The 20,405-nt window shown below is 42.0% G+C and overlaps 1 protein-coding gene across 1 annotated transcript in view; it reads right to left on the bottom strand.

Annotated features, from left to right (window-relative positions):
- The window catches only part of LOC142210033 (piezo-type mechanosensitive ion channel component 2-like), an 83,983-nt gene that overhangs the window by 37,754 nt on the left and 25,824 nt on the right, over positions 1–20,405 (bottom strand). Inside the window, exons 18-25 of the mRNA XM_075279063.1 lie at positions 17,267–17,367; positions 15,160–15,317; positions 13,904–14,080; positions 13,659–13,802; positions 10,383–10,583; positions 8,433–8,637; positions 6,417–6,518; positions 915–1,080 (exon numbers count right to left, since the gene is read on the bottom strand). Coding sequence (XP_075135164.1) covers positions 915–1,080; positions 6,417–6,518; positions 8,433–8,637; positions 10,383–10,583; positions 13,659–13,802; positions 13,904–14,080; positions 15,160–15,317; positions 17,267–17,367 — 1,254 coding nt within the window. The remainder of the gene's footprint in view (positions 1–914; positions 1,081–6,416; positions 6,519–8,432; positions 8,638–10,382; positions 10,584–13,658; positions 13,803–13,903; positions 14,081–15,159; positions 15,318–17,266; positions 17,368–20,405) is intronic.

Genomic DNA, 20,405 nt, shown 5'->3' with positions numbered 1-20,405 from the left:
ACTCTGTGTCCAGATTTTAAAAAAACGGTTTCGCGGCGGAGAGCATAAAACGCTCACCGCCGCACACGGCCGGACCCGGTCTGTGGTTTCCGTCTTCTTGCATGCAGAAGACGGAAACCACAGAACGGAGTGCCAAACGCAGGTGTGAACCTAGCGTTAAATTGATAACGATAAATTAAGCTAAACTTACCCTTTCTACCTTCTAAATTACTCATTGTTCCAAAAATCTATATTTACCTTGATAGCCATGGCAGTTATATGACCGCCCAAGGCACATTTTCAGATTTTCTGGTGACGTTATGGGGAACTTGTAGTTCCCCTCCTAGAAATGGAACGTCACCTAACTAACTCAATTTCCTATCATACTTATCTTTCTTCCAGTCTGGATTTTCTGGGCGCAGGACGTTACTGCTTCTAGGTGGCTGGCACCTCATCTTATTGATGTCTGCTGGCCATCCATGCCTATGCAATTGAGTCAGAGTGCCGAGAAGATACAGACCAGAAGACAAATAAGTATGATGGGGGGGCATTGAGTTAGTTAGGCAGGGCTAGTATTGGGTGGGCTAGCTAAGGAAACAGGGAGGGGGTGTGAGTGAGAAAGGGAGAGGAAGTAGTGAGAGAGGGAGGTGGTGTGAGTCAGCTCTGAGTAAAGATTAATGCATCTTGGTAGTTGTAGGAAAATTCAGAACTAGAAGATGGCCATGTCAACAAATGTAGAAGATGCCAGGAACTTACAGAGAAATCCAGAAATCACTCAAAACACTGCTAAAGGAATTTGGTGCACTTATTCATTTATTAATAGCACTAACAGACCTTTTGTGAAAGATTATTTTTGCCTGGAAAACCCCTTTAATGAAGCAAATGTCTAACTAAAATTGAACTTATAGAAATCAGATATGCTGGTCAGTACTCACCTGCAGTGGAGGAAGTTGGGTACAGGGCTATACTGGCTCAAATCTCCTGGATCCAAGTCTTTACTAATCTCAATGTTATCACCAGCCAGCATTCGCACACAAGCCAAGTTCTCATCCTCAAATACCTGCCACTGCAGAGAAGCAAGGAGCAGCAGCATGGCGTCATCTGTACAAGAATGGGGAAAAGAGTATAGTAAACTTGTCACATGACACCTTAATGTTAAAGCCTTTGAACTATACTTTATAGTTCACAGATAAATGTCAAAAGAAAATTTAATATCGGTAAAATTACATTATTTTCTCTATTTTGCATTGGTTGTACCTCAGCATTCACACCGGTCATGGTACCGCCAGATGGGAGTGAGGGAATCCTTTGTTCTGTCAAAGGTGGAACCTACATCTACAGGGAATCATGGCACATCCTGTACATATTCTATAAATACCCCATTAATACAGGTAGATTAAGGTCACTACAAGGTAAGTAGTGCAATCACCTAATTTATATTCATTTTTTTGTAAATATCTTTGGTGGACACAGCAACAGTACTAGGAACTTGACATTAGGTATTAAAAAAGTGTTGGCTATCGTGTGGACTATACCCCTCCGCAGCTATTATGCTAGTCAGTTTTAATCTAGTGTCCGTAGGAGGCACCAAATCTGAACTGTGAAGCATTGTAGTAGGAGCACCAGGGTTTGAGGTTGCTTTGCTGCCTCAGGCCTGGATGCCTTGCGATCATTGAAGCAACAAAGAATGCAAAGTATCAAAACATTTTACAATAGTATGTAAGGACAGAAGTCCATGACAGAAATCCATGCTGAATAGGTGTTGGGTGATAAAGCAAGACAACAACACAAAGCACACTACTAAATTAATTACAGAATAGTTGAAAAAGAGGTTTTATGCTTTTCTATGGTTATACAGATATTTATTTGTATACTAGCTAAATTTTATGCAATCTATTAAGAATCAATTGTTGTGGTAATAGACATAAGATAAACAGCAGATTATACTAACATACGTTAGATCTGCCAATGATCTGCAGATCAATGTCTTATGTGTATAGCCAGCTAAACCCTATTGAGAAACTGAGCATGACTTGCAGAACGTTGTGCATGTAAGGCATTCCAGAAATACTCACAAATTCAAAGATATTTGTAGGAACAACGGGTCCAATGTTCCCCCTCAACATTATCCAAATCTTATTTTCAGCTACAGGAAATGTGAGGTGGAGTTGTCAAAAAGAGGGATTTTTCTGTATTGTGTATGTTTACTCACTGGGACAGATTTATTAATACTGTCCAAAAGTTAGGCACTGCAAACTTAGACTAGACAGTCTGAAACTGCGCCAAGTGTCTAATGCTGGTTGATAAATCTATTGTATTCTTAGACTAAGTCTAACTTTACACTTCATCTTAGTTGGTTTAATTTATGCCAGAAAAATGTGGCAAGAATTTACTGCATTTTTTCAGTGCATATTAGGCCAAGGCCACTTTCTTTGATGACATGGCCCTTTTTCGAAGCCATGCCTTCCATGTCATACAAGTCATAAAAGTGTATAAAACATTTCTGAAGCTGAAGACTCAGATTGCGAAAACACAGTGTCAAAAAAGTTGCATTTTACAGTACCTGCAAAGTGAATGGGATTTTGGCTAATCCCATCAACGGACTGCTGAAAAAAATCTGCAGCGGAAAAGCTCAGTCTAAATGCTGCAATATCACAGCATGTCAATTATTCCTGAGGAAAAGTTGTCGGGCTAGAAAGTCCATAGAAAGTCTACTGAGGAAAACTCTGTGAAAATACATTAAAAAACTTTGTGGAAAAAAAATGTGATCCGCTTTTTTTGGCAGTGTTTTTAATGCATTTCACTATGTGGGGCCTTAGCCTAAACCAGCATTTTTATTTTCTTTTTAAATATAGATTGTGAGCCCCACATAGGGCTCACAATGTACATTTTTTTTTGTTCCTATCTGTATGTCTTTGGAATATGGGATGGAAATCCATGCAAACATGGGGAGAGCATACAAACTCCTTGCAGATGGTTTTTTGCCCTTGGCAGGATTTGAACACCAGGACTCCAGCGCTGCAAGGCTGCAGTGCTAACCACTGAGCCACCATGTGGCCCCCAAACCAGCATTGCATTTTTTTTGGCACAATGTGCACCAGAATTTTGGTGAATATAGCTTCAGAAATTAGAGATGAGCGAACAGTGTTCTATCGAACACATGTTCGATCGGATATCAGGCTGTTCGATGTGTTGGATTCGAATCGAACATCACGTGGCAAACTCCAAAAAAATTCGATTCCCCTCCCACCTTCCCTGGCGCTTTTTTTGCACCAATAACAGCGCAGGGGAGGTGGGACAGGAACTACGACACCGGAGGCATAGAAAAAAATCGGAAAAAGTAATTGGCTGCCGAAATCAGGTGACCTCCATTTTAGACGAATAGTGGATTTCAAATCCAGGTCATATGAGAATGTGAACTTTGTGACTAAGAGACAGGGATAGCTGTACAGGCAGGGATAGCTAGGGATAACCTTTATTTAGGTAGGAATGTTATTAAAAATAACTTTTTGGGGCTCTATCGGGTGTGTAATTGTGATTTTTGTGACATAAACTTTTTCCAATAGGAATGCATTGGACAGCACTGATTGGCCAGAGTACGCATCTCGACCAATCAGCGCTGGCTCTGCTGGAGGAGGCGGAGTCTAAGATCACTCCACACCAGTCTCCATTCAGGTCCGACCTTAGACTCCGCCTCCTCCGGCAGAGCCAGCGCTGATTGGTCGAAGGCTGGCCAATGCATTCCTATGCGAATGCAGAGACTTAGCAGTGCTGAGCCAGTTCTGCTCAACTACACATCTGATGCACACTCGGCTCTGCTACATCTGATGCACACTCGGCTCTGCTGCATCAGATGTAGCAGAGCCAAGTGTGCACACTCGGCTCTGCTACATCAGATGTAGCAGAGCCGAGTGTGCATCAGATGTAGCATCATGTGTGCATCAGATGTAGCAGTGTGCACACTCGGCTCTGCTACATCAGATGTAGCAGAGCCGAGTGTGCACACTCGGCTCTGCTACATCTGATGTGCCGGTCAGCCCATCTGATATAGCAGAGCCAGGTGTGCACACTCGGCTCTGCTGCATCAGATGTAGCAGAGCCGAGTGTGCACACTCGGCTCTGCTACATCAGATGTAACAGAGCCGAGGGTGCACTAGAACCCCTGTGCAAACTCAGCTCACGCTAATAGAATGCATTGGCCAGCGCTGATTGGCCAATGCATTCTATTAGCCCGATGAAGGAGAGCTGAATGTGTGTGCTAAGCACACACATTCAGCTCTACTTCATCGGGCTAATAGAATGCATTGGCCAGCGCTGATTGGCCAGAGTACGGAATTCGACCAATCAGCGCTGGCTCTGCTGGAGGAGGCGGAGTCTAAGATCGCTCCACACCAGTTTCCATTCAGGTCCGACCTTAGACTCCGCCTCCTCCGGCAGAGCCAGCGCTGATTGGCCGAAGGCTGGCCAATGCATTCCTATGCGAATGCAGAGACTTAGCAGTGCTGAGCCAGTTCTGCTCAACTACACATCTGATGTACACTCAGCTCTGCTACATCTGATGCACACTCGGCTCTGCTGCATCAGATGTAGCAGAGCCGAGTGTGCATCAGATGTAGCATCATGTGTGCATCAGATGTAGCAGTGTACATCTGATGCACACTCGGCTCTGCTGCATCAGATGTAGCAGAGCCGAGTGTGCACACTGCTACATCTGATGCACACATGATGCTACATCTGATGCACACTCGGCTCTGCTACATCAGATGTAGATCAGATGTAGGCATCCAGTCGCGGCTATCCGTTTTTTGGACCGGAATCTGAGGCGACCTCCATGTCAAATTCCAGTCCAAAATACCCTGTGTGAACCCTGCCCTAGATTGTGCTTTTCCATAATTGTGTCTTAGATAACACACAGGGGTTGGACAAAATAACATCAACATTTTTATATAGTCAAGTTGAACTCTTCCTGACACGCCTGCCCTCTCTGGTAATGTTTAATCTCCTTTTTCCTCAATCATTTATCTTTTATCACTGTTGATAAACTTAATTACTTATTTATTTTACTCATCATTTGATTTAGAGGCATGATGTGTCAACTTAGCACAGTTCCAGGGGGTCTGATTGTTGGTATGCAGCTGGTAAGGCCATGTCTGACCCTAATTTTTGAGTTGATTGGTCTACTACTTGAGTTGTCTACTGGTGCTGTGATTACATCTCAGTATGGAAAGATTGTTAAAACATCTGCAGACAGAAGCAGCTGTGGTCAAAAGTCAAAGCTTGACTTTGGTTTGACTACTGCAGCACTGCCATTAATATCATCTTTGTGCAGTGCTGATAGTTTTCAAAGACTAACACCCTTAAACTTGCTTTTAACTAGTCCCGCAAATAAAGAATCCTGACATAGCTCCCTCAACAAAAAAGTAAAAAAAGTTATAGAGATCAGTAATAGAAATGGTGATCCCAGAAAAATTGTTCATTTTTGAAAAGTGATGTTTTATTTAGTAAACGTAAATAAGTAAAGCAATATAAATTTGTTATCACCTTAATGACAACAACCCACCAGACAAAGTTGTCATAGCATTTTTAATGCAAAATGAATGTAGGTGAATTGTAGTTCTTTTCACAGAGCCCCCCTAAAATCTTTAATAAGTTAATTACAACATTCTATGTACCCCATAATGGTGCTAAATGAAAGCACAACTTGTCACACAAAGAATAAGCCCTCAGATAGCTATGCTGACAGAAAAATAAGTTATGAATTTTGGAGGGAATATATAAAAATATGAAAGTGAATGAATTTGAAAATGGAAAATATAAAAAAGTGACCTAGCATTACCGTCCAAACTACCCTGTGTCCTTAAGGGGATATGGAACCATAGCACTGTGTTTTTTTTGCTTCAATTTGACAATGTAGTCTCTGTCCCTTATATTAAACTTTGACTTTTGACCACAGTTGCTTCTGTCTGTAGATGCTTTCCAATCTTTGAATACTGTGATCACAGAACCAGGAGACTTTAATGTACCTATCAAATTAGCGACTTAGGACACAGGCGAAGCTGTCAGGTCTGACATATCATGCCTCTAAAAGAAATAAACAGATTTTTAGAATAGCACAAGTAAAACAGTTTATCAAAACTAATATAAGCTACATGACTAAAATATAGAAGGCATGTCAGGAAGACTTAACCTTGACTATGGAAAAACAGGAGTATTTACAGTATTTGTCCAATAAAATCACAGTTAAAGGTGTATAAATATATTGCATACTACTGTAAATATTAAAACAATATCATATTGCCCAATGTTTTGTATAATTCTATATTGCTATCTAGGTAAAACACAAAAAGCATAAGCAAAATATTATCTTATCTTAAGTAGTTATTGGTCACATTGCTTATTCTGCACAAAAAATAGGAGTGCACAGTTAATTCACATACAAAGAAGAAATATTGGATCAGGGCTTTTGGCAAAATCAGGAAGGTAGAGCCACTTGATAAGGTTTGAGTTGGGTTTCAGTTGCAGAGTCCTCCATGGGTAATCTGTATAAAAAAAACAATAAAAACATTAATCACATGAACCTAGACTGCTCACGATATCATCAGGCTTTTAAGTGAAGGCTGGTGCAAAAATAGACACTCCAGTTGTCCGTGCAATAGCCGAGCATTTATGGTTCGCAGACCTTGGTGCCAAAAAATGAGTCCAAAACACACCTTTCTCCATTTTTGGACCTACTCAACACTTCTTAGAAACGTGAGTGGAGCATGGCGGAGATCAAGGCGGGTCAGAGTGGGAAAACCTTTTCCCAACAGATTTACTATAAGGGTAAGTTTTTTAGTTCGGAACCTGACTGGCGTAGATTTCAATTTTGGTGCATGGGACCTTGTAAGATGCGCTGAAATTATTAAGAAGTCAAAACCTCTTTATAATTCAGGTGCATCTTCAATGAATGAATTAAGATCATGTAGGAAATGTTAATCTTAATAAATCAAACCCTGTGTGAGTAATATTATGATATGGTGCAAAAACTAGCGCATGGTGTTAACAAAACCAGTATATTGTATATTCAGTATATTCAGTATCGTATGCCATACCAATTATACTGAAGAGCATAAATTGCTTACATTGCCAGCTGTATTGCAAATAGAATTCAAGCCATGATAATGTCATGGAGGATGCCTATATAAAAAGAAAGTGATGTTATAAAGTTAAAATACACTGGGAGTTGTAGTTTTGCAACAGCTGTACAGCCTTAGGGTAGAGAACACTGCTGTAAAGAATATCTATATACAATGAACTCTACGTCGTGTATCATCATCATTATCAAGACCCGGCATGTAGTAAACATTTCATTGGTGCTGTACAGTAGATTTCATCTTCAAAACCCTTTCTAGTACCTGCTGTAATAGAACGATGGATGTTGGATCTTTAAATATGTCACCCGCTGAGAAACAGGGTAGGTGCCATTAACTACTGGGTCTCTGTTGTTTCATACAGCAGAAACCCCACAATGATCCTCTTGTTCAGAGTCTCCTCTAATCACAGCCATCAACTCTTTGTAGCAGCCCCCATTAACTTTTTTTTAATATATCTGCACAGGAGCCTTGTAGGGCGGCTACTGTGCATCAAAATTGCGAAAGCTGTCCCATTTAACCAACAGCCTTACGAAGACTCTCAACCCTGTTATAGTATTATAGTAATAATAGAGAATGCCCATTCCCATACGCCATAGCAGGAACAAGAATCTAAGTAGCTGAGCCTCTATGTTTTTTCCATTTCAGCTACCAAAAAATGTTAGTAAAAAGTGATCAAAACATAAGACATTTCCCAAAATGGTATAAATAAAAAGTACATCGGGCCCTGCGCCTTTTGGAGTCCCATATACAGAAATATAAAAAATGTAATGGGAGTCAAAATACAGATTTTTGTTAAGGTCTTGCAATGTAACAAAAACTATATACATTTAGTATCGCCATAATCATAACAACACACAGAATATTGGTAACATGTCATTTCAGCTGCACAGTAAATACTTTAAAAACAACCTGAAAGAAAATGGTTTTATTGTGTTTTTTTTTTCTAAATCTGCCAGATTCAGAATTTTTATGCAGCTTATCATATGAAATATGAATTAGTACCACTAAGTACAATCGGTCTTGCAAAAAATTCCTTATACAGCTCTGTGAATGGACAAATGAAAAAGTTAGGGCTTTTGGAAAGTGGGGAGTAAAAATAAACAAAAATCAAACAATTTAAAAATGGCTAAGGAGGGAAAGAGTTAAGGGTGCTATAGTGATCTAAGTTCTGTACAGTAAAAATACAGGGAGTGGTGTGGCCATAATACAGACCCTACAGTACGGTTATAGCACAGCTATGTCACACTTCCTTAGAAGTTCAAGTAAAATTCAAGTCATGGTCTACCTATGATAGTGTCAAGTAAAATGATTTTGCATTACCTGTGCAGAATGCTGGAGGAATGCCAATACAGAGTAGATACTGGACAGTCATTATACTGGCTATGAAGCAGCAGTACTTAGGCCAAACTTCTGCAATAGTTTTCCTACGACGTAAATAAAGCAAATACAGCAGCCAGCCAGCATGCAAGGCGGCGTAAAAATCCATCCGCTGGCCAATAACATTCACTGCAATTACAAAACAAACCTAAAAGGAAAAAAAGTTATTAAAGTCTATTTAATACATTATTCAATATGTTCAGTGTTCAGAAAATTGAGTATGAATAGAAATAAATTAGCTAGTGTTAGTAAAGACCAGATAACCTGCTAATCCGACTAAAGCTCAATGCACATTTTTTATAAGCCATATGTTTAATATATATGTCAGGAATACATATATTTCAGGATATATATGGCAGTGTTTACACTATTCACATAATGTCCCATTTATCACCATCGTAGTTACCAGAGTATCCCCGCTATAGGCAGGACATGGGGTGCTCAGAAAATACAAAACACCTCCAAGCTCAAGCACAAGAATAAGAAAAGCGATGGTGACATTCACCAGCTCCTCTTAACAATTCTTTATGGAGCGGTGTATTAATGGCATCACACTGGTATCTCATCTGTTGAAGGGAGGCATTTATTGCTGCTTCTGGATATGATATGTTACCAGCCAGTTGAAGCACTAGTGGCACAAAACAGCCTATTGCTGAACATGTGACCAACACATTCAATAAAGAATTTGTTGGAGGAGTTGTGTCAGCTAGGGTAAAGACAAGTACACAATGCAGTAAACATAAATTTTCCCCATGGGAACCCTGTTGGCAACTTATACCATTGTTTGTCTGTACAGTGGAATGTCAGAGTCTTCCATCAGAGGTATTTGTTGGGAAATCCTTATGATTTATAATAATAATGGGAGGATAGAACAAAGATGAGCAACTATAATATTCTTTCTTGTTACTTACAAAACTTCCATGCCTACTCTGAAAATTTTTTACAGATAAATCCCCTTGCGAATCATGTCAACTCTTTAGATGTATGTAAGGGAATTGCTAGGACAGCAATTTCCCAGTAGCTGCTGTTGAACTCTGAGGGGAGGGAGACAAGAGACAGTGAGCCCTAAGTTGAATTCCCCCCACTGTCCCTTCCTGCTTGCCAGTCCTATCCTAAGCAATAAGTGTTAACTGGTCGACGGGCTCTTCTTATATAAGTGACACACAGAACGAAGACAAGACAAACAACAAAGGGAGGTCAGCTAGCCAAGGGTCCGGTAACAGTCGAGCAATGCAGTACAGAATCAAAATCCAAAAGAATAGTCACAAGGGTAAGCCAGAGGTCAGAGGTAAGCAATAATAGAAGCAGAAGAGGAGCTTAGCAGGGATAAAGTCATAGGACAGAGTCTCAATAGCCAGCAAGTCTGTGTGGGCGGATGGCATGTATATAGAAAGCCCAGGACCAGCCCCAGACCTGATTGGAAGATAGGCTGTCAATCACAAAAGCAAGGATAGAATTAACCATTAGAGGGGCAGAGGAAATCAAAGTGCAGGAGACGGGTGTGGTGAAAATTCAATTACTGAGATAGAGCAGTGTTCACACAGTACAACGAAAAACACTAAGTAACGAATCAAACTGAACTTGCCTCCTGGGCTGCAGCGCTTGAGTGGACAGTGGCGCAGAGACCAGAACAGGCAGAGACGTTACAGTGTAAGGGTACAATTACACGGCACAGTCATGATGTGGACAAGACTTGGTGGCTATGCAAGCTGCCACAATATTCCATTAATATTCATAACACACAGATTGGTTTTACAGGTTACCACACAGCCATTAGCACTCAATCATTTTGTAATGAATTATTGGAACGCTGCACGGCCTTGTCACAGTTGCCTCTCAGACACATCATGTCTGTGCTATTGTAGTCTCTGTAGTCTTAAACCCATAACTAACCTCAAGTCCAAACTTGTAGAAGAAATAATTGACATAGTATTTAAAGCAGCTGACAAGACCATCATCAAGATTCTGGCGGGTGATGTTATCAAAAATGCTGCCAGTGATGGGAGTGGTGAGCTTGTTGTGTACTCGGTAATACAACTGGTGCCGATACACGGTTGACTCGATAGCCATCAGTGCCAGAATAGTCAGATGGTTCTATAAAGACAAGTAATGAAATATTATTGTAGCCTTGCATACAGTAATACACACATTTACTTGACGCTTTTTTGCATCCGTTTAGTGGATCATTTTATTGCTTATGCTAAAAACAGATTAAAAAAGATGCCAAAGATAGGGCGACTACTTGTACAGGGTTCATCATCATAAAATGTATCCATTTCCCGCCCAAACCCTTCACCCCATCCATTTTTTTTATTATATTGGACAGATAAGTTGCTAAACTAATATAAAAACATCATGTAAGTTCCCCTTTAGTCCTCTTCAAATAAGTGTTTGTGACTAGAGATGAGCGAACAGTGTTCTATCGAACACATGTTCGATCGGATATCAGGGTGTTCGCCATGTTCGAATCGAATCGAACACCGCGTGGTAAAGTGCGCCAAAATTCGATTCCCCTCCCACCTTCCCTGGCGCCTTTTTTGCACCAATAACAGCGCAGGGGAGGTGGGACAGGAACGACGACACCGGGGGCATTCAAAAAAATTGGAAAAAGTCATTGGCTGCCGAAATCAGGTGACCTCCATTTTAGACGAATAGTGGATTTCAAATCCGGGTCATATGAGAATGTGAACTTTGTGACTATGAGACAGGGATAGCTGTACAGGCAGGGATAGCTAGGGATAACCTTTATTTAGGGGGGAATGTTATTAAAAATAACTTTTTGGGGCTCTATCGGGTGTGTAATTGTGATTTTTGTGAGATAAACTTTTTCCCATAGGGATGCATTGGCCAGCACTGATTGGCCGAATTCCGTACTCTGGCCAATCAGTGCTGGCCAATGCATTCTATTAGCTTGATGAAGCAGAGTGTGCACAAGGGTTCAAGCGCACCCTCGGCTCTGATGTAGCAGAGCCGAGGCTGCACAAGGGTTCAAGCGCACCCTCGGCTCTGATGTAGGAGAGCCGAGGGTGCACTTGAACCCTTGTGCACCCTCAGCTCTGCTACATCAGAGCCGAGGGTGCGCTTGAACCCTTGTGCACACTCTGCTTCATCAAGCTAATAGAATGCATTGGCCAGCGCTGATTGGCCAATGTATTCTATTAGCCTGATGAAGTAGAGCTGAATGTGTGTGCTAAGCACACACATTCAGCTCTACTTCATCGGGCTAATAGAATGCATTGGCCAGCGCTGATTGGCCAGAGTACGGAACTCGACCAATCAGCGCTGGCTCTGCTGGAGGAGGCGGAGTCTAAGATCGCTCCACACCAGTCTCCATTCAGGTCCGACCTTAGACTCCGCCTCCTCCGGCAGAGCCAGCGCTGATTGGCCGAAGGCTGGCCAATGCATTCCTATGCGAATGCAGAGACTTAGCAGTGCTGAGTCAGTTTTGCTCAACTACACATCTGATGCACACTCGGCACTGCTACATCAGATGTAGCAATCTGATGTAGCAGAGCCGAGGGTGCACTAGAACCCCTGTGCAAACTCAGTTCACGCTAATAGAATGCATTGGCCAGCGCTGATTGGCCAATGCATTCTATTAGCCCGATGAAGTAGAGCTGAATGTGTGTGCTAAGCACACACATTCAGCACTGCTTCATCACGCCAATACAATGCATTAGCCAGTGCTGATTGGCCAGAGTACGGAATTCGGCCAATCAGCGCTGGCTCTGCTGGAGGAGGCGGAGTCTAAGGTCGGACCTGAATGGAGACTGGTGTGGAGCGATCTTAGACTCCGCCTCCTCCAGCAGAGCCAGCGCTGATTGGCCGAATTCCGTACTCTGGCCAATCAGCACTGGCTAATGCATTGTATTGGCGTGATGAAGCAGTGCTGAATGAGTGTGCTTAGCACACACATTCAGCTCTACTTCATCGGGCTAATAGAATGCATTGGCCAATCAGCGCTGGCCAATGCATTCTATTAGCGTGAACTGAGTTTGCACAGGGGTTCTAGTGCACCCTCGGCTCTGCTACATCAGATTGCTACATCTGATGTAGCAGTGCCGAGTGTGCATCAGATGTGTAGTTGAGCAAAACTGACTCAGCACTGCTAAGTCTCTGCATTCGCATAGGAATGCATTGGCCAGCCTTCGGCCAATCAGCGCTGGCTCTGCCGGAGGAGGCGGAGTCTAAGGTCGGACCTGAATGGAGACTGGTGTGGAGCGATCTTAGACTCCGCCTCCTCCAGCAGAGCCAGCGCTGATTGGTCGAGTTCCGTACTCTGGCCAATCAGCACTGGCCAATGCATTTCTATGGGGAAAAGTTAGCTTGCGAAAATCGCAAACTGACAGGGATTTCCATGAAATAAAGTGACTTTTATGCCCCCAGACATGCTTCCCCTGCTGTCCCAGTGTCATTCCAGGGTGTTGGTATCATTTCCTGGGGTGTCATAGTGGACTTGGTGACCCTCCAGACACGAATTTGGGTTTCCCCCTTAACGAGTTTATGTTCCCCATAGACTATAATGGGGTTCGAAACCCATTCGAACACTCGAACAGTGAGCGGCTGTTCGAATCGAATTTCGAACCTCGAACATTTTAGTGTTCGCTCATCTCTATTTGTGACTCCTTAGCACCTCCGCAGAATATCTACCAAACAATACACATATGATAGAGTAATAATAAGGAATCTAACTTAAAGGGGCTCTATCATTGGGAAAAGTCATTTTTAGACAAGCCACATACTTGCATAGCCTTTAGAAAGGCTATTCCACACATACCTTTTGCATGTAAATTGCCTCAGTAGTCTTTGAATAAGTCCATTTTTTATTCATATGCTAATTAACCTTCTCCATAAACCAGAAGTGTCTGTGTCTGGTATTCTCTGTGTATGAGAGCAGGGAGATAAGTCATCAGCACAGCAGCCTCTGCTGTGCATACACATAGAGAATAGCAGAGAGAAGTGCACAGTGAGACTTCCGATGCACAGAGAAGGCTAATTAGCATATGAATAAAAAGCAGACTTATTCAAAGACTACTGAGGCAATTTACATACAAAAGGTACAGGTGAAATAGCCTTTCTAAAGGCTATGCAAATATGTGTTTAGCTAAAAATGACTTCTCCCAATGATAGAGCCCCTTTAATGTGCAAGTATATGGAACTAGGAGTTACCTTGAGGCAGGGAAGAACACTGTCTGCACATTTTCTCAGTCCTCCACACCACAAAGCTGGGTCCACAGGGGCAATATATAGAACGGATTTTTGCAGCAACTCTTCTGAGATTGTACTGTGGAGACTTCCATTGTGATACAAGCCCTGCAGTAAAGAGAACAAGTACAACTTATATTTCTTTTTCTTGAAGAAACAGCTATGAAATATTGAAACAGGCAAATATTAGTCAGCAGAAACAATCAGACCTCGGTGCAGTTGGAAGAATAGTCTAGTGGTTTAACAAACTTCAGCTGATACATCATCTTGCAAATGACCATGACACAGGACCAGACAGTGGAGATGTTTGAAGCATATGGACGGAGGTGTGAGTATGGCAATGCAAACACCCAGGGCATGTAGAAAAGACAGTTCATAAGAGAGACCTGGTAACCAAGAAAATGTATACCAACTTATTAAAAAACATACAGTAACTACATAATATACAGTAGATCAAGACAAACTGTATAACAAAAAGCCTTGAAATGCGTAATAGATTTATTTAACAGGACAGCAGTTATGTGTGTGATGTTTTAGCCTAACCAGCTTTCCTCTGACATAAGGCCAAGGTGTCAGGCTGCTAAGAAATAGACCCTTTGTTAGAAGTAACAGATGACTGCTGTGGAAGGAAGTTGGGTTTTCTAAGAAAGCACCTGTTTCTTGGTAGCTCTCTAAGCAAGGTCTTACGTCAGAGGAAAGCCGGTTAGGTCAAAACATCACACATAAGTGATTTCTTCTTCTCTAGATATGGGTTGAAAACCTATATCTACAAACTCATCATATTACTTATTAGTCCAGTGCTGTCCATTCATCCATTACAGTGGATCAATTCTACTTTCTACAAATCTGAAGTCTTGTACTATCCGGTAAGTAAAGATATGCAATTTAAGACAACCACCTTCCCTGTTAACTAATTCAATACTACTGGAGCCTGATTCCTTATGATTACATGGTCATATAAATGAATATAAAATGTCTTGCAAGGGGAGAAACAGCCAAGAAGTCCATACCAAATAAACTGCTAAAACAGAAACTCTTATCAGAGGAGTCTGATCACATCTGTTCAATCCTTTGCATCCAGTCTTGCTAGAGGCTATATTTAGTTTACTGTAATTGCAAGACCAACAGTTTCTATAAGTAAATGTAAAGGTTACTGATTGTTATTGCTTGTGAACATTGCTGTTGCAGCATCTGTTATTCAGCCCCATGGTATTTTTTGCAATGTCCTTTTATTGCTATATATTAAGAAAAGTAGCAACACTTACCCTATGAACCCCCTGCTGCTCTTATGATGGTAATCCCCCCATACACTTTCTCAAAGCTATACCATATTAAAACACACAAAATAAACTCAAAACTGTATTCCCAAAATCGTATCTCAAAGTTTTCTCTGTGGATTAATTTATTCTCATTTCTGTAACTGTCTGCTGCTCTTATGATAGATTAATTTTATATATTATGCTACCTCTTGGAGTGTGATCCAGATCACTATGGTGGACACAATCTTGATGATGTGCAATTCCAGCAGTCTCCACAAGAGTACTTGGACATCATGAATAAAATATAGTACAGTCAACAGCAAGGACATTAGCTTGTCAATCACTACCAGCCATGGGTTTTTATCTGGAAATAGATGACATATTCACAAACTGAAGATCCTTGGTAATCAGGCATATAAGGCATCTTATGTTGAATAGTAGCATATAGTAAACATAGACTGTTTATAATACTTATTAAATAACAATTATATATCTCTATAACCTAACAGACACTAAGTAAAATACCCTCCATAGAGGTTGTATTAATTTGTTTCTAGACAGAAGAACCGCATAAGCTAGGGTAGAGACACTAATACATCCCTGACCTGCTAATGGTCTTCATTGTTACACACACGTATACATTGAGTTAAGTCAGACAGGCAATGTGAAAAAGGCATCAATGAGATGATCCTGTAGTGCCAATTTTTTTGCTAACTTTGCAATCCCTTTATACCGCACATTGTATAATTTCTTCACCTGATATTCCAGTCAATTTAGACACAGTAGGTGAAATTTATCAGTTCCAGTTTTCTTGCACCAAACGTGTGAACAACCTCCGTTCTTCATAACTCACCATACTGTTTAAACGTGGGCAAAGCTTGTGCCAGTTCTGTTATGTGAGTTATAGTGAAAATCTACAATTCTTAACCGGCGGAGATTTTCCTTCTGATTGACAGACGTGCGGCTGATTTATGATGCAGCCGGAGCCCCTTCATAAATTACTGGTCCCCTGTGCTTCACGGGGGCCTTTATTAAGATTAGAGTATAATACACCAGTCTACCCCAGTATGTTAGAGAAAAGAAGCATAACATCAATATGTGCCAAACTGGACTCTATGAGTGAAATTTGGTAGATTAATTCTAGGTATAGTGTACACATAATTTCAATGGCATCTTCTATTTGAAAATCATGTACAATACCAATATTGTATTCATGAGAGGATTCACTAAAATGCACTGGGGCTGCTTTTCCATTGGGAAAAGCATTTTTCCATTTTTCGGACTATAAGACGCACTTTTTTCCCCAAAAATTTGGGGGAAAAGAAGGGTGCGTCTTATAGTCTGAATGTGGCACCTGGCACCCGCCGTAATAGAGAGGCGGAAGCCGGCAAGTGATAGACGCCGGGGCCTGAGACATCGCTGCGCTCCTCTGCCCTGCATGAAGCCAGCAGCGGCAGGTGCGATGCTATTCTGCTCCTCCGTCCCCCCGCCGCTGCTGGCTTCATGCAGGACAGTGGAGCGCAGCGATGTCTCAGGCCCCGGCACCTGTGATAGCGTCTATCCCTCCCCGGCATCCGCCTCTCTAGTACAGCGGATGCCGGGTCTGCAGTCTGTATCAGCGGCCTCTTCTCCCCCGGGGCCGGTCCCCACCGGCCCTGTACCTGTAAAGTTGCAGGCCGGCTCCTGCGCGGCGGTATCGCAGGAGCCGACCTGTTCGGGTGACAGCCGGGAGCCTAATGAGGCTCCCAGGCCTGTCACTGCTATATTAGTATTGCGGCTGGGTCTATGACCAGCCGTAATACTAATAGACAGAATGTCCCATAGACGGCAATACACTTGTATTGCCGTCTATGGGACTTGCAATCAAGTGACCGCAGGTTCAAGCCCCCGGGGGGGAATAAAATAGTAAAAATAAAAAAAATAAAAACTTTAAAAATATATAATAAAAATATGAAATAAATAAAAGTTCTAAATCACCTCCTGTCCCTAGAATATATATATAAAAGTAGAAAATCATATGTCATAAACCACCGGGTTTTTTTGGTATAACTAATGGTATAACTAAAAAGTACTTCTGGCCCCGCAAAAAAAACCACTCTATGCGTCCCCGTACAGCTGCAGGGTCACCTGTCAATGTGGCCTTGCAGCTGTTGCAAAACTACAACTCCCATATATTAAATATTTTACCATTTTTTGCTTCAAAATTTTTTTTCCCTATTTTTCTCCTCTAAAACCTAGGTGCGTCTTATAGTCCGAAAAATACGGTAATTGAAAATCTCAATAATATTAGAATAATGCAGGTCTGTTTATTACCAGAACGTGGATCATCCTCAGTAGTGTCTTCATCCTCAGTAATGTTGTCAATTTTTTCCAGCGTGCTCTGACTTGAAGTTTTCTTTTTATCAGCATCCAGACTATGGAAAATATATACCGATCAACATTACTTGTAAATATATATACCATAATTATATACAAGAGACAGCACACCATTTCTATTTATTCACTACTATTTATTATTATTATTATTATTATTATTATTATTATTTCCTTAATGACATCATGAAAAAGAATGCATTATCAAAAACCATTCACAACATATACACAACCACTACTATTTGGTGGATCTACACTCCTAAGGTTTTCAGGTGTAGTTGGCTTCAAGATAAGTCATGCTAATACGTTACATAGAACAGAATTGAACACGTTCAGTTTATGAAAGCTATATCAGTGGCTATAAAAGTATAAGCCAATAGAATCAGGCTATTGAACTATTAGGACTCTCTGACAAACAACTGATTTTACCAGGGAAGTTGAGATCAGCCAAATATCTTGTTGCTGCAGGGAAATGGAATATTACTGTACAACCTATCCATTTACATGAATTGCTGTCATTGCATTACAAGTATGAATCAAGTCTACTACAACTTGAGCTATTCAGAGCAGTTCTACGTTCTAGCTCATGGTGGAAAGGGAATAACCTGAGCAGGGGATCCTTCTTTATTATATCCATTTTTCTGAATAGGTCTTCATGAGACAAATAAAATAACTTGATAAAACTAGATAAACTAGATAAAATAACTGTATCGCATTTGAGCTATCTCAATGTACAAGTAAATACATTAGGTTTCTCAAAGATTCTATTCACCTTGATTTATATATATCATATATATTATATGCGATAGGAGTCAAAAATCAAGCCCCAATGTATCAGAATTCAAGGTTATAAATCTGATACTAATACATGCCAATATACATTGGTTTACAAAGGATGAGGAAATGGATGAAAGGAAGAGGTGAGGGAAACAAGAATTCTATACATTTATATAAACATCAATGCTATTTTGCTATAAGAAGGCATTTAAACCTTTTTAAGCTGCTACTGCAGTGATCAGTTCCTGAGTTTAACTATTCCACCGATTCACTGTTCTTATGGTGAAGAGGCCATGGATACTGACCTTAATCTTTAACGTAAACCTTAAACTTTAATCACCTGTATTACCAATGTAATGGTGATATATAGAGATGAGCGAACACTAAAATGTTCGAGGTTCGAAATTCGATTCGAACAGCCGCTCACTGTTCGAGTGTTCGAATGGGTTTCGAACCCCATTATAGTCTATGGGGAACATAAACTCGTTAAGGGGGAAACCCAAATTCGTGTCTGGAGGGTCACCAAGTCCACTATGACACCCCAGGAAATGATACCAACACCCTGGAATGACACTGGGACAGCAGGGGAAGCATGTCTGGGGGCATAAAAGTCACTTTATTTCATGGAAATCCCTGTCAGTTTGCGATTTTCGCAAGCTAACTTTTCCCCATAGAAATGCATTGGCCAGTGCTGATTGGCCAGAGTACGGAACTCGACCAATCAGCGCTGGCTCTGCTGGAGGAGGCGGAGTCTAAGATAGCTCCACACCAGTCTCCATTCAGGTCCGACCTTAGACTCCGCCTCCTCCGGCAGAGCCAGCGCTGATTGGCCGAAGGCTGGCCAATGCATTCCTATGCGAATGCAGACTTAGCAGTGCTGAGTCAGTTTTGCTCAACTACACATCTGATGCACACTCGGCACTGCTACATCAGATGTAGCAATCTGATGTAGCAGAGCCGAGGGTGCACTAGAACCCCTGTGCAAACTCAGTTCACGCTAATAGAATGCATTGGCCAGCGCTGATTGGCCAATGCATTCTATTAGCCCGATGAAGTAGAGCTGAATGTGTGTGCTAAGCACACACATTCAGCACTGCTTCATCAAGCCAATACAATGCATTAGCCAGTGCTGATTGGCCAGAGTACGGAATTCGGCCAATCAGCGCTGGCCAATGCATTCTATTAGCCCGATGAAGTAGAGCTGAATGTGTGTGCTAAGCACACACATTCAGCACTGCTTCATCAAGCCAATACAATGCATTAGCCAGTGCTGATTGGCCAGAGTACGGAATTCGGCCAATCAGCGCTGGCTCTGCTGGAGGAGGCGGAGTCTAAGATCGCTCCACACCAGTCTCCATTCAGGTCCGACCTTAGACTCCGCCTCCTCCGGCAGAGCCAGCGCTGATTGGCCGAAGGCTGGCCAATGCATTCCTATGCGAATGCAGACTTAGCAGTGCTGAGTCAGTTTTGCTCAACTACACATCTGATGCACACTCGGCACTGCTACATCAGATGTAGCAATCTGATGTAGCAGAGCCGAGGGTGCACTAGAACCCCTGTGCAAACTCAGTTCACGCTAATAGAATGCATTGGCCAGCGCTGATTGGCCAATGCATTCTATTAGCCCGATGAAGTAGAGCTGAATGTGTGTGCTAAGCACACACATTCAGCACTGCTTCATCAAGCCAATACAATGCATTAGCCAGTGCTGATTGGCCAGAGTACGGAATTCGGCCAATCAGCGCTGGCCAATGCATTCTATTAGCCCGATGAAGTAGAGCTGAATGTGTGTGCTAAGCACACACATTCAGCACTGCTTCATCAAGCCAATACAATGCATTAGCCAGTGCTGATTGGCCAGAGTACGGAATTCGGCCAATCAGCGCTGGCTCTGCTGGAGGAGGCGGAGTCTAAGATCGCTCCACACCAGTCTCCATTCAGGTCCGACCTTAGACTCCGCCTCCTCCGGCAGAGCCAGCGCTGATTGGCCGAAGGCTGGCCAATGCATTCCTATGCGAATGCAGACTTAGCAGTGCTGAGTCAGTTTTGCTCAACTACACATCTGATGCACACTCGGCACTGCTACATCAGATGTAGCAATCTGATGTAGCAGAGCCGAGGGTGCACTAGAACCCCTGTGCAAACTCAGTTCACGCTAATAGAATGCATTGGCCAGCGCTGATTGGCCAATGCATTCTATTAGCCCGATGAAGTAGAGCTGAATGTGTGTGCTAAGCACACACATTCAGCACTGCTTCATCAAGCCAATACAATGCATTAGCCAGTGCTGATTGGCCAGAGT

The sequence above is a fragment of the Leptodactylus fuscus genome, chromosome 6 (genome assembly GCF_031893055.1).
Source record: "Leptodactylus fuscus isolate aLepFus1 chromosome 6, aLepFus1.hap2, whole genome shotgun sequence".
NCBI lineage: Eukaryota > Metazoa > Chordata > Amphibia > Anura > Leptodactylidae > Leptodactylus > Leptodactylus fuscus.
This window is presented reverse-complemented; position numbering and strand designations above follow the sequence as displayed.